The 15,747-nt window shown below is 41.2% G+C and overlaps 1 protein-coding gene across 2 annotated transcripts in view; it reads left to right on the top strand.

The window, feature by feature from the left end:
• Positions 1 to 5,336: 5,336 nt before the first annotated feature.
• The window catches only part of LOC127639683 (single-stranded DNA-binding protein 3-like), a 101,298-nt gene continuing 90,887 nt past the window's right edge, over positions 5,337 to 15,747 (top strand). For both annotated transcript variants that reach the window (XM_052121830.1, XM_052121831.1), the window contains exon 1: positions 5,337 to 5,557. In XM_052121830.1, coding sequence (XP_051977790.1) covers positions 5,502 to 5,557 — 56 coding nt within the window. In that variant the 5' untranslated portion in view covers positions 5,337 to 5,501. The remainder of the gene's footprint in view (positions 5,558 to 15,747) is intronic.

Genomic DNA, 15,747 nt, shown 5'->3' with positions numbered 1-15,747 from the left:
CAATGCTGAAGCATTCTACCAATCAGAAATTAGCATAATTAATTCTGATACAATTTATTGTCCAATCACTGCCAACCATATTAAAATAAAATTAGACATTATATATTCTAAATATAAATACTGATTACAATTTTCCCATATCTGCCAAACATGTTGAGTGGTGCAAACATCATCTTCAGCTTGAAAGTTAACTTTTGGTTAGATGTTAGAAGTGAATTGACTTCAATTCAGTATTCTCCATTGCTCCATATTTAGTGAATGACTAAACATCCAGTATGCTGTCTGTCTGCACTGGTCTCAGAACAGTTTGAAATGCACCTTATTTTCACCCTAACCTCATATAAATCCTCTGAAAGCAACTTTTTGTTCTCAGTGTGAAAATGCACAGTAAATATAGGATTTCTAATGAAAAACTGGTATTGTCCACTATAGTGGTCATTGTGTTTAACAGTGTACCGTTTTGCGATAATTCACTCAAATGTTAAAAATGACATATCGGATGAAACTAGAGACTCTAATATTTTGACTCAAATAGGTTTCAACTGAAAAAACTTAATCAGGTTTCTTACCAGATTTAGTTTTGTTGGCATATCTCCCAAAGACAAACTCCCCTGTGATCGGCGCCATGTTGTTTTGAAACATGACTCCATACATTGAGAGTTTAATACTTAACTGACAGCCCAGAGTCTTTGTCACGAATGACGGTGAAGGCAGACTCGGGACGAGGATCTAAACGCAGCAGGGTTTATTGAAAACAAATGGCAAACAGAAGAACACCAACAAAAGAAACATCCACGATGGGAAAAGGTAAACAAAACACGAAAGGTAAACAAAGGGCTAACATAACATGGAAGGCATACACGGGGACAACTATGGTGAAAACGATGATGGAAGCATGGGAAACAGGCATCTACTTACAACAAAGACCGACAGGGGAAAGGAGAAACAGACCAGGTTAAATACACAAACACAATGAAGACTAAACGAGACACAGGTGAGAACCATGAAGAGTGCAGGCAGTGAGAGAGGCCAGGAATTGTGGGAATTGTAGTTTTGACAATGACAGTGAAACACGGGGTGACCAACAAGGAAAACACGACATGGAGCGCGAACGGTGACGGGTGAAGTGGAAAACACGGAGCAGACAAGGAAACATGACATAAACGTGATAGTGCGACAGAGAACACAGGGCAGACAACAGGTAATCGTGACAGAATCCCCCCTCAAAAGGACCGGATTCCAGACGGACTTAAGACACAGACAGGAAACAATAGCAGGGATAAACAGATGTTCAAGGTGAGAGGGGCTAGACAAGGGGAAAAACAGACGGACCAAAGGGGGCACAAGGGACACAGACGAAGGGGGCACCAGGGACATGGAGACAGACTACGGGGGCACAAGGGGAAATTAGGCAGTCCAAGGAGGCACAAAGGGCAGACCAGGGAGGCCGAGAGGGCAGGTGAGCAGTCTCTGGGGGGGTGTGCAGGGAACCAGGTCGGGTGGCCTGGGGAACGTCCCCCGGGTAGGGACAGGTTTAGAGGGCCTGGGAGCTGGCCACTGGGCAAGGGCCGGTTCAGGGGACCCGGGAGGTGGCCACAGGACCGGGACAGTTCGAGGAGGCCTGGGAGGCGGCCACAAGACAGGGACAGGTCTAGGGGGCCTGGGAGGTGGCCATCGGACAGGGACAGGTCCAGGAGGCCTGGGAGGCGGCCTCAGGACAGGGACAGGTCTAGGAGGTCTGGGAGATGGCCGCAGAACAGGGGCCGGTTCAGGGGACCCGGGAGGTGGCCACAGGACCGGGACAGTTCGAGGAGGCCTGGGAGGCGGCCACAAGACAGGGACAGGTCTAGGGGGCCTGGGAGGTGGCCATCGGACAGGGACAGGTTCAAGAGGCCTGGGAGGAAGAGTGGCCACTAGGGGAGCTGGCGGAGCCAAGGAGGACTTCTGAGATGGCGCAGTCGAAGACTTGGGTGATGGCACCGAAGGAGGCGCAGGCAAGGCCGCAGGAGACCCTGGCGAGGGGCTCTGGAGATGAAGCTGATGGAGGCTCTGGGGGCTCAGGAGGCAGAGCAGTGAGAGGCTCAGGAGGCAGAGCCATGGGAGGCTCAGGAGGCAGGGCCGTGGGAGGCTCAGGAGGTAATCAACAGACAACAGGTAATCGTGACAGTCTTCTAAACTGAGATAAGTCAGTTTAAATTAATTGAAATTATGCATTGCGTATAGCGAATACAAAACACAATGTCCGTGCAGAAAGGGTTCAAATTTAATCTATTTTAAAAGTGTTTGAACATATGCAGCCTTAAAATGGAGTCAGACATATCGTAATTACGAGTTCCGAACACATGAATGACCAAAAGGCAGCAGTGATGAGTCTGTATTTTTTCATTGACCGTTGGCTGCCATTGGTTGTTCCAATTTCTTCCATTCATTTTAATAGAAGCGGCCCATCTCAGCTAAATGGTCTCTCTTTTGACAAGCAGGAAATGTTCACGGAACAGTGATATAACTTGACGTCACCAACGAACAGTCCTTGTAATGGTCTATATATTCACAATATACCTGAGTCCCATGATGCTTCGCAGGCAATGTGGGCAGAACTTGCGGTTCAGCATAAACAATCATGATGTCATGTACTAAAGCAGCATTAAAAATGAAGGAAACCTGAGAACAAATGATTACAGAATTATAACAAGGCTATATTGTTCTTCCCCACCTATCTGTTAATGATTATGGGTTTGATGATAATGGACAAATATTGCAAATATAAAAGCATTTTAATTATTTTGTTTAGTCTTTATCCATCGATGGAAGAACCTGAGCAGACTAACCTGAAAAGCTATGTAGCATGTTAGTGCCTTCACAGCTGTAAAGTTGGATATGTTTTGAGGACTGTAGATGATTATGGTTATTTTAAAGCATAAAGCAGATACAGGAGTGGTCCAGATATCAGGATGCTTGTGTATCACAGGACTCAGGCAATGATACTGTCATGTTATTTGGATTAAATACAGTTATTTTGTGGGGGATGTCTGTGTAGTAACAAGTTCAATCTAGCTTTATAATTGTTAGTTTACATAATATTTGTAACTAAATGCTATAACCTACATGAAATGTTGACTGAACAACTGATCCTGTTGATTTATTGAATTTATTGTTCTTGTGTAGGAACAGCCACATAAACTGTACCATACAGAAAGAACAACATGCAATACATACAAACATATTTATTTGGACATACATTATAAACATTGTACACAAAATGTAAATGTTCTCTGTCATGCAACTATACACACAGTGAATGCCACATATAACCACAGTATGCATTAAGACTCGGACTCTTGGGCAGGCATGTCCACCTTGTCCATCCCCCGGTGGAGGGCCGGGAGGAGAATCCTTAAGATCAGGTGGTGAAGCCGCAAGCGAAGCTGCCCCAGGAGTAGGCAGACTCAGCCTTCTCGATGCTTTGTCCGGTGCATGCTTTGCACATCTACTTGGATCGCACACAGAGCTCTAGCCGCTCTGAGTAGTTGCTTCGGAGGACAGTGGAATGGGAGTGCTGTCTCCAAACAGAGGATCGCCCACAGGATCATTGATGCCATCGCTTTGGCATACCATGCCCAGGACATGCCAGACGTGTGCTTTTTTTTAGTTGTGTTCACAAAGCCGTGGACCCTGGATGTCCTTCCTCCTTAGCCCTGTGGCAGACAAGTTCAAGAGAAACTCGATGCCGGCACAGTGCATGTGCTATTAAGCCCTGTTCTGGGGCAGGTGCTCCACATAACCTGGTTACTTTCTTAACCTCCGTTCCCTGATGGAGGGTACGAGACTTTGTGTCCCTCCTGCCACAACACTGAACTACCTGCTGAAATGACCGGGAACCTGTCTCGGCTCCTGAACAAATGGTTGCGATGCAGCTCCTTTTATACCTGTATGTCCAGGGGAGTGGCATGCAAATTCCACTCGCCAATTCCCACTTGCCTTTTCTCAAAGATCAGAGGTGTTTGGGGCTCCCAAGAGCGACCCCTAGTGTCACTACATCGACACAACATCTCGTTCTCTCCATCAGGGAATGGAGGTTACGAAAGTAACCAGGAATTTTTTTTTGTTTAGCACAGGTGTCACAAAGATTTAAAGTTCTGAACAATTTCAGGTTGCAAAGAGGGGACTGTTACAATTACTCCATGCTTGATAAACAATAATGTTTGTTTTCCTTCTGCTCTAGCATGCTGAGGGGCCGCCGTGCTTTGCATGTTAATTGTTAGTTAAGAATGTTGCCTACAATTCTTACATAAAATACAGCCTCAGCGTCAGAATATGAGCTCCAGTAAATAAGTCAGAAATATATTACTACTGTATACAACAAATCCTCAAAGTAATAAAAATACTGTATCATATAATGGCAAACTGGAAAATAAATAATTGTTGGGTTATAAAATGAATAAATAACAACTGAATTCCAAAATGTTACTGGATGAAGTAGTAGGTTTTGCACACCCTGTTCCAATTTTTTTTTTTTTTTTTTTATAAATGTATGTAGGTAAATATTGCTTTTTATAACTGTATTAAGGAAAAACTGGAGTAAAACATCGAGTATGTGATAATCTTTAACTAGATTTTTATTTAATTAAACATTTTGAATGTACTTGGCAACAATGGTTGATTGGATGAATTTAAAATTATGATTTCAAATACATGTTATGTACATTTTAAAGCAAAAACTTCAAAAATGGGGCCCCAACTTGGTCAGTGGCTTGGGGCCTCAGAAATTGTAAACCCCGCCCCGGTTCAAAAGATGGCTGCTGTGTGACCTAACTTGCTAAAAAAGACTTGACATATTTGACAAAATAATGGCATTTTTACTTCAGGAACCTGACTTTTGTGCTTTTTTAGGTCGTTGGAGACTCCAAGGTGACCTTGAAGCCACAATACATACACAATCCAACATTAACTACCACAAATGGATATTTGTTTTTGTGAAGTATTTTACTTCTTTCTCATGAATTTTGGCATATTTCTTACATAGCCAAAATGTAAATCATTTGGCACAAATCTATTGCAGCATGGAAAAAATTGTATTCTCAGATTCTCAACCTTGGAACACAAGCCTAAATTCGTTCTTTCAAAAACCTCAAAGTCCAACACGAAGGCCCGAGGCAATGTTACGGTCTTTATCATATTCGTCCCTTAGTCTAGTAAACACGACGAGAGGGTGTGCGTTCCCCTTTAAGAGGCCCCCACCTTTCCTAGCGCGGAGGGAGTGCGAACGCATTCCTGGAACAGCGCAAGAGAGGGAAAAAAATCACCAGCGACCTGTTTCAAGTCCCCCCCAATAGAAACTGTGCCTGATTTGTGGCCAATGTTGGAGATGTAAAAAAAAGGAGAGAGAGGAGGGGGGTGGAGGGAAAACACTAAAGGGGGGTAGCTATGGAGATAGAACGTTTTCCTGGCTGCTTTCTTTGACAGGTGTTGAGTGGGGTAAAAGTCTTAAAACAGAATCCAGCATGTACGCCAAAGGTAAAGGAGCTGTCGTCCCTTCCGATAGTCAAGCGAGAGAAAAGTAAGTGAATCGCGCGTGCTTTAACTTATTTCCGACTTGTAACTTTCTAAAACTGTGAGCACTATTGTTTTAAGGTGTATTCTGTGCGCACTTGCACACTGGAGTGAAGTTCGCCGGTACGATGGTGCATATTCCTAACTTTATCGCTGGTTTACACTTTAATTCTTTTATTTTCCCCATGCATTATGCTTTTATCGAAGTTCTAATGGCGCGCGCGCGACTTGCGTGCGATCTGATGGATGTTTGTACGCTCTCATCTGTTTTGTTTTGAACTGATAAAGCTCGCGCATCAGGGAAAGTCTTTTAATAGCAGAGGATAGTTTTGCTGATATATTATTACTTGTTGTTTAAAAGTTGCTCTGATAGATATGTGCACCAGGCTCATTCAGCGCTGGATTAAACATGCATCAAAGTTATGGTGATGTTTTAGTAGCTGATCATGTTTGGTTTATGGTATCCTTACTGGTTGATCCCCTAAATGCATGGTTTAATTGTGTGGATTTGTGCTTGTTTTGGCTACAAATGTATGTCTGTTTACATGGATAAACGTATATTAAAATATGTATTGCTTCATTCGTACAGGTGACAATGGTGCATCCATATCTACTTATAGGTCGTTTTGTGATAATGTCGTTAACGTTTCACATATGCATGAGAATACCGGCTGCTCATGTGCCAAAAGTTGCTGAAAGTTTAGTGACTTTTTCCAAATTGAACATTTATCATGCACTGTTTACTTGAGTATTGTTTTTATAGTAGATCACCATGTGATATGTATACAGTGTTGTGTACAATCTGTTGTCATAATTACACAAATAGCACAATCCTATAATGTAACGTAGCCTCTCCTAAAATGACATGTTCTTGATAAATCTGGAGTCTTATCTCTGTCATATGGGGGGTCATATGCTACTGTGTCAGAGTCTCAGACTATGCCAAGAACTTTAGTATGTGAGTATGTGATTATCTTCAGCTGTTGTGGAGATATAAACAACTTGGAAGAAAAACAATGAACAAATATGACTTCTATGGATGTAAATGATTTTAGATCAGTGTGCATGATCGGTGTGAGAATTTGGTGCATGGGAGATCAGCATCCTTTTGTCAGTGCAAGAGAAGTTATCAAGTCCTCACAAAAGCATTTGTAGGTATTGTGTGAAAAGCTTCCCAAAGTTTAAGGTTTTACCTCTTACAGTCCCAATCTCAATTTGTTATATTTCCAAGAAAGTCCTTCACTTTAATATATTTCATACCCTGTGGACATTTTCATTTAATCACTGGCTTGAATGAATACAAAGTGTTGTGTGTCCATCATGCAGGTTGTGTGTACGAATGTGCAAGGATGTAGACCGCTCTTCTTGTGTAGGTGCCACGGGCACCGCATTAACGCTGCAGGTTACCGTTTCACATGTTGTATTTAAGGGTGATGTGTTGTGACCACACAGGCTTTGTGATGTTGTTGCTTCGGGAGGATATTCAAATTCTTCGGCACCAGTTAAGCAAAGGTGTTATTAACATTAAGGAACAGATTTTACAGTCGATTTAGAATGCACTAATCAGGATGAGACATCATTCATTTCTGTCCTTGGCCAGCCAACAACATGGAAATGTTGGCTTTTGTTCGTTAATGCTGGCTTCTGATAATATTCTGATGGGAGAAATTGTCTTTAATGGGATAGTTGCCTCAGAAATGAAAATTCTGTTACTTTTACTCCCTCTCATGTCAAACCCATTTGAATTTATTGCGTGGAATGCAAAAGTAGAAATGTTGAAGTATGTACTGGCCACTCTTTTCCATGCAGTCAAACTGAATGGCGACTAGGAATGGGAATCAGAATTAAACTATTCTGATTCCTCTTGATTCTGATTCCTTAACGGATCCATTAATGACTCTTACTTTAAGAACAAAATGTATAATAGTTCTAAATAAAAAATCTGCGAACCGGCTTAAAAGTGTCATTCGTTCAGGAATCTGATTACACTGATTGCAATGTATGTTTCGTGATATTCAGCCTTGGAAAAAATTAAGAGATGACTGCAAAATTATCAGTTTCTCTGGATTTACTATTTATAGGTATGTATTTGAGTAAAATGAACAGTTTTGTTTTAATACTGGCAGCATTTCTTCCAAATTCCAAATAAAAATATTTTCATTTAGAGCATTTATTTGCAGAAAATGACAACTGGTCAAAATAACTAAAAAGATGCAGTGTTTTCAGACCTCGAATAGTACAAAGAAAACAAGTTCATATTCATTTATAAACAACACAATACTAATGTTTTAACTTGGGATAAGTTCAGAAATCAGGATTTGGTGGAATAACACTGATATCCAATCACAGCTTTCATACGTCTTGCCATGCTCTCTACCAGTCTTTCACATTGCTGTTGGGTGACTTTATGCCACTTCTGGCGCAAAAATTCAAGCAGCTCTGCTTTGTTTGATGGCTTGTGGCCATCCATCTTCCTCTTGATCCCATTTCAGAGTCGGCAGCCTATGGCCTGCATGCCAGCATTGGCACGGAGAGGGGTAATCACTGGCACACCAGCAATAGGAATAGACTATTTTATTTATATAAATTCCGCACATGCATTCCAATCTACATCTACAATCCTTCCTCATGATCACACAGCGTGTTTTCATGAGCTGAATGGGAGGCTAAACAAAAGGTTTTTGGTTAATTGTGCGAGTAAACGCACCCGCGTTGCTTCGGTCAGGCTGTGTGGATGACAGCCTACATTCCGTATTTCAGTTGTTTCTTTTTGCTTTCAGAACAACACATGATGTAATAAGGAAAACACCACTATGAATCCTTGAGATTTCCAACCCATCATACAGGTGCACCCTCCTTAAAAGTGCAGTATTCAGAAACCCTTGTTATTAATGACACCTGTGGCCATTAATTGAACTGCAGCCAGCTACCTGTTGCTCGTGCTTGTGCTCACACTCCATAGAGACGCGAGAGAGCATCAACCAAAACAATGACGTAACGTACAAAGAGACTGAACGTGATTCACCATCATCATGCTGACAGATGAGGTATCATAATTAAAATTACACAGTTATGATTATTTTACTACAAACTTTGCAACTGTATATTATATTTGACTCTTCAGTGCAGGAACAGGGCTTAAAGTGTGGATATAGGTCTGACTATGCAAGACAATAGTTTGAAGTAATCACTTTTCTTACCATGATACATTGACTGCGTTTATACGATAGCCTATGTCGGCGTTAGCTAACTAGCCAACTTTATCAATAGCTGTTAGCTAAATTTGGTGGATGATGACAGGAACTGTTTATAAATTGACTGTGTTATAAATATGTTGACACAATTCAGTATTGATGTGATTTCCATCAAAACTGTCATTTTGATATATCGATGTGCTATTGTTTTAGAATAATACAACGTAAATATTTTCTGTATAACCAAGTAACGTTAAACTAATGAATGGGTCTTTTTGCATTATCTTGACCATTGCCTAGCATTCATTTCATGTGTTATTGTAGTTTAGTTAAAGTTACACAGATCAATCCTTATGGCACTGTATTTCACATGCTTTGCATTTATGCAAGTTTACCTGTCCAATAAGAAGAACGCCAATTTAGGGTCAGTTTTGATCCAGAAAACTGAACGAAGAAATCAAATGCCCTGCCAATGTTCAATCTAGTTTTCGCTCGACCATGATCACGTGGTCAGACTGGATTCAGCAGATTAATGTTTTTTTGGCTTGCACGGAGTCAATGTTGTGATAGGAGCCAGACGTTTGCTGGATTCCATCTCTAAGATAATGTTAGCTAGAAAGTCCAAGAAGGGCTCATTTTTAAAGTTGCTGTTTTTTGTTGCTGTAAAGGGCTGTATTTTATAGTTTGTCTAAAATTAGTGGTGCACCGATCAGGAAATTTGAGGCTGATACCAATCCCTGGTTATTTATTTATCTCCCCTTTTTATCCCAATTTGGCATGCCCAATTCCAATGTGCTTTTAAGTCCTCGTGGTAGCGTATTGATTCGCCTCAATCTGGGTGGCAAAGTACGAATCCCAACTGCCTCTGCGTCTGAGACCGTCAACCCATGCATCTTATCATGTGGCTTGTTGAGCACGTTGCCACGGAGACATAGCGCGTGTGGAGGCTTCATGCCATCCACCGCTTCATCCACTCTCAACTCACCACCTGCCCCACTGATAACGACCCATATTATAGTGACCACAAGGAGGTTACCTCATGTTACTCTAACCTCCCTAGTAACCAGGCCAATTTGTTTTCTTAGGAGACCTGGCTGGAGTCACTCAGCATACCCTGGGAATCGAACTAGCGAACTCCAGGGGTGGTAGCCAGTGTCTTTACCACTGAGCTACCCAGGCCCCCCAATCCCCGATTTCTTTAACTCTATACAAAAAGGTTCCATGAACAATTGTATTTTTATTAACTAACATTTATGATTAATAAATGCTGTAAAAATATAATGTTCATTGTTTGTTCATGATACCTAATGCATCTACTAATGTTAAAGAAATGAAACCTTTTTATTAAGTTTGACCAAAATTACATTCAAATTACATTAATTGTGAATTGCTAACATTGATTTGTATTGAAAACAGCTCTAAAAATGCTACAGTGAGAAATCATTAAAATCTTTGTCTTTGGCATCTTGTTGTAACACACATCACTAACTAAGCAAATGCGTGAAGACGCAGTGCCGTTATTGAAGATTAAACCGTTATATTTGTTATTAGTGGTATTGTGACCAACATTAATCCGATTTAAATTGGGATCCTCACAGAATAGCACTGAGATGAATGACTTATGAGATATTGAGAGCACCTGGAGAGATGTATGATTGGCACAGAGATCGCTCATGTTAAAGAGAGAAAAGCTAAAAGCGTTCATGATTGCTCAAACAGTCTCTATCGCTCCACACAACGTCTGATTGTCATGACTCACTTTACATCACATGTACTCCGATTTGTATTTGCATGTTTATTTGTTGTTTAATTAGTTTTTATACCCATTAGCAGCCTCTTTATCCTCTTCCTGCTTTCTGTGTAATGAGTCAGAATGACTATAGTAATGACTCTAGAAAATGGGCAACTTCATACATGTGTAATTCTTACGCATTTTTTTTAATTACATGTCTGAAAGTTTAAATTCATGAATGCTTGAATTGCCATCAACTCGCCCTTCAGAGGCCACTCTGTCATGCTTCAAGGGCTGAGCAAGCGCTCATTAATCAGAGCAGTGTATGTGTGATTCCCTCTGTGCTACAAAATAGATCAGCCCTGATTCTAGGCACAATCGGACGATCGACGATCATGGATTTAAGACTAATATCGGCCGATTTTATTCAGTGGCCGATCGATCGGTACACCCCTATTTCAAATATAAATTCACTTGTTTCTGCTGGGAGTGTAATAAGGGCGACACACTCTCTCGTGAGGGAAACAAATGACAGGAGAATGAAGAGCGCATGTTTCTGGACTCTACAACTGTTACTGTTAATGCTGTTTGCTCAGCAATCATTTAATAAAGATGTTTGAATTATTCCCCATCTTGTATTCTGCATTTTTATTATGATACATGTGCCTTGCGGACACATAATAATAAAAAACGCTTCACGCAGGATGTGCCAGTTTAGTGTAAATAAAGCATTTAGTGCACGTAAGCAAACGGAACCAAACTCTGAGCACTTCTGTTACTCTAAGCATGAGGGAACATTAGGGAGTTGTGGAGCACAGAACCGCTCTGAAAACACTAACAATTCTTTGACTTAATATAGACTGCCGCACAAATAAACTTTGAAGAGAGCAGAATATTTATTTAATTAAATCGGAGACCTTTGCAATTTAATAATCGCACAAGGTCATATCGCGGTTTCGATTTTATTTCGATTAATTGTGCAGCCCTAAGCAGCACCATTCACTAACGCGCTGGTGCTGCGCATACTATATATTTACTTATTAAACACAGCCTTTTGTGATTCACAGAGCTATCACATGTCTTCAAGTGGCTTTGAATAAAATGCATTGAGTCATATGAACTGCTTTAATGGTGTTTTTATGGTTCTTTTATGTAATTTCTGGAGCTTGACAGTAACGAACATGACGAAAACAATAACTGAGTTGGATCGGGCTCGTTGGTCCGACACCCGATCCATCTAAAAGCTTCAGTATCTGAGTTGATACTGATCCAGGTACCGGATCGTACATCCCTAATGAAAACACGCTTCGTGATCATGAGGAGGATTACATCAAGATGTAAATTGTAATACTGGGGTGAAAAATGGCCTGCTCCTCTCTCGCTATATTTTGCATGCCCCTTTGCGTGATTTAATATAAAGTATGAATATAAGAAATATAGAGTCCTCACAAATTTGCGATCGGTAATCAAATAAGCAAATTTGTAACATTAACTGTGTTAACTCATTTTGTACAAAATAACAGGTTTTCTTTCATTTAAGCACTTTCACAAGATGCTCTGTGAAAAATTCACATGCAGGATCATGATTGTGTCATAATCATTGGGTTTTACACAAATATTTCACTCAAACTGTTATGCTGATAAAAGCATTTGTAATGAAAAATTGTTTATTTAATAAGAAAGAAATGGCACTCCATGTCAAAAAGGTTGCCGACCCCTGTTTCAGAGGTTTTCTGTGGGGTTCAGGTCTGGAGAATGGGCTGGCCATGACAGGGTCTTAATCTATCCACACCTTGATTGACGTGGCTGTGTGGCATTGAGCATTGTCGTGCTCGAAAAACCAATCCTCAGAGTTTGGGAACATTGTCAGAGCAGAAGGAAGCCAGTTTTCCTTGTACGTGGCTTGATTAACACATCCCTCATAAAGATGAATCTGCCCAATTCCAGCCTGACCAAAGCACCCCCAGATCATCACCGATCATCCACCTAATCGTCTAATGGTTAGATGGAGACCTGAAGCCACAGTGTCTCACACCCACTGTAAAATTTGGTTGAGGATTGTGATGATCTGGGGGTGCTTCATCAAGGCTGGAATTGGGTAGATTCGTCTTTGTGAAGGACACATGAATCAAGCCACGTACAAGGTTATCCTGGAAGAAAACTGAAGAAACACTGCCAGAGTTATTTTAGTACGGTATTGAAAAAACATTAGCGTTATCATTTTGGAGTTTGAAGCTCCATTCACAACGCGGGCGGCATGTCGCTAGACTTTGCGACCTGTGTCGCTGGTGGGCGTTCCTACTGCTGCCGCCGCTTCAACATTATTGGTGGACTATAATACAATTTTATAATACAATTGTGAAATAATGTTTACAGATGAGACTGCCGATAAAACTAAGACATCATACTAATTTGACAAGGAATCTGTTATTTTGCCTCTAATGCTGCGTTCACACCGGACACGAATAGCGCGTCAGGCGCGAGCGATTTCAATGGTAAGTCAATGCAAAGACGCGTTACGCGCGTAAAAAATTCCTGCGGCGCGAATGAGGCGTAGAGTGCGGCGCGGTAGACGCGAATACGCCTCATTCAGCGTCAAGTTCACGCTAATGCCGCGAATTGAGCGTCTGGCGTGCTACGCTGAATGGTGCATTTTGTGCATTCGCGCTTGACGCTAATTCGCGTCTGCCGCCGAGTTGAAAAATCTGAACTTTGGCGTCAATTGCGCGTTAACCAATCAGGAGCCTAGCTGCCTGCTGTCACTCAGGAGGTAAAGTGACGTAAACTTTCATTATTATTGTAATGTAAAGACAACCAACATTAGTGTCTGGACAGTGTTGAATAAGGAAAAAACACAGGACAGGTTAATTACTTTTGGAGGCTGGCTCCATTTATCATCAAAACAAAAATAAATAAATAATTTAACCTGATATACTACCATGGAAAACCTGACATTTTTAAAAAGTCTCAACTTAATAAATGTGCATGTTGTGGACCTGACATCCGAACTGGGGCTGACAACCTGGGAAAAAAAATACAAAATATAATAATAATGGACTATTTTTAGATAGTTTAGCTCTTTATAGGTTTGTGGGTGGCTCTTAAAAGAGCCGTTGTGGGGAAGTCATGAGGAGGACTTCAAACGCTACTCCGTCGGCTGCCATGGTACTGCTCCCTCCACGAGAAGTGTGCCATGAAGACATCCCTCACCCGAGTGCCTCTCTGGAGGAGTTGTTGGCCGCAACCCGACCCAGACCTGGCAGTGGCTCCTCTCCAGCATGTCCCGCCCCGCTGGTGGACCCAAGCACGGCGACGATGACCCATACGCCGCTGTTCTGCTCTCCAGAGCAAATACAGAGCGGTGACTCTCTCCACGAATGCTCGATCAACATCAGCCATCTTGTAAAAAGATGGCCGTCAACGAGTTTCAGCCTCCGGCGCGTCGTCGCGTAAATTTCGCTTCAAACTTTTGTTTTTATATAAAAGCTCTCCCTGAAGAATGTGCATTGTTATGCTACGTTACACGGACCTGAATAAGCGTCAAATTCAGCGCTACGCGTCTAGTTATACAGCTTGACCACTTTGAATCCATTCGCAAGGATTCAAAGTGGTCAAGCGTATAAATAGACGCGGTAGGCGCGAATTTGACGCGCTATTCGCGTCCGGTGTGAACGTAGCATAACAATGCACATTCTTCAGGGGAGAGCTTTTTATATAACATGCAGCAGTGTTTAATGCATCATAACATTAAACAAGATGAACTGTATACCAACATAAGAATCAGACTCGCTCAGAATGCCGACACAGTTTTCCACGCATCATTTTATTAGGCCTTATATATGTATGCGGTTACAGAAGAATGATATATAACAGTGAAATCACTCACAGAAACTTTTAACTTCTCCTCAGTCTTGCCTGCACTCAAGTCGTCTCCAGTATCTCACACTCATCCTGCCTGGAGACGGATGATTTTAGCTCCTCTGTCTTCACTCTCATTGGTAGTTGCTCGCGAATGTCACTCATCATTTGCATAAAGTTGACATTTTCTCAACTTGTCGCTCCCCATGGCGATCTCTGTCGCCAACAGTCGCGACAACTTGTATTGCCAGAAGTCGCTGCACTCTCATTGAAAATGAATGGATCATTTTGCTTCGTCGCACGATGCCGCTTGCGGTGTGAACGGGGCTTGACAGTGCAGATATCGAAATCGAAATCGAAAAGATTGGCCTGCACATTCTCACTACATTTCCCTTTTTGTGTTCCACATCACTAATATATAATTACAGAATTAAGTAACATTTTTGACTAAACTATCTCTAAGTCTGACAAGGTGAACTCTGAACAATCTAGGAATTACAGTTATGTCAAGTCATTGCAGCATCGTTGACTTTGATTAGTTTTTAAGTGAACAGATTTCAAAACAAATCTCAAGCTCTGGTTCATCACCGTTCATCTTGATAATGGAAGATCCACAGGTTGGAGTACGTTAAATATAATTTTACAAATTTTGTGGAATTCCACAAACAATTAGAAGGCATTGTGTGCTGTGGTGTTTGGAGTAGAAATTAATCAAAACAGATTCTTATCTAATCTTCATCTCCTGTTTTGCCTCAACATCTTGAGCACTTCTCTGGATTCCCCAAGTTTATTGGTGTGTCTAAGAGGCAAAGAAGGTCTGAATGCATGGATTTGATTTCATCCAGATGGTTCTGCCTCCTCCATAGTGGTGTTTTCAGCTTCATATAAAGGGAATCAAGCATTTGCATAGAAACCGTTGTTCTCATGAAGAGCGTTTGATTTGCTCTGTTTTGGATAAACTTCGCTCTCAGATACTCATGGAAATCAATTAATTTGGCATCTTTGATAGCTGGATGTATGGGGTTTTTAAGTTTACTTTGAAGAGAGATGTTCTCTGTAATTATTTAGGGGCATATTTAATGATTGCTCTCAGTTGTAATGCGGAAATGTCTGTTTTTGTGCGTGTTGTACTTGCTCTGCTTTCATGAGAATAATTGAGATTATTGAGGATTGACTCATGAAAGTTTATCAACATTTATTATTTAGGACTATTTGCCTCTCTGTTATGAATGAAAGATTATCAGTGTGCTCTTTTAAAAGTTGTCAACGTACAAGAATTTGGAACAATGTAAAATACTAGACCAACTATATTATGACTGCACATCATAATATTGGAATGATAAAATCAAATGTGCTGAGTTTGCAAACCATTTAAACAGAGCTTGTAGACTACACTTTTACGCTTCTTACACT

Source organism: Xyrauchen texanus, chromosome 48 (genome assembly GCF_025860055.1).
Source record: "Xyrauchen texanus isolate HMW12.3.18 chromosome 48, RBS_HiC_50CHRs, whole genome shotgun sequence".
Taxonomy (NCBI): Eukaryota; Metazoa; Chordata; class Actinopteri; order Cypriniformes; family Catostomidae; genus Xyrauchen; species Xyrauchen texanus.
The sequence above is the reverse complement of the archived record's forward strand: the minus strand, read 5'-3'. Positions and strand labels throughout refer to the sequence as shown.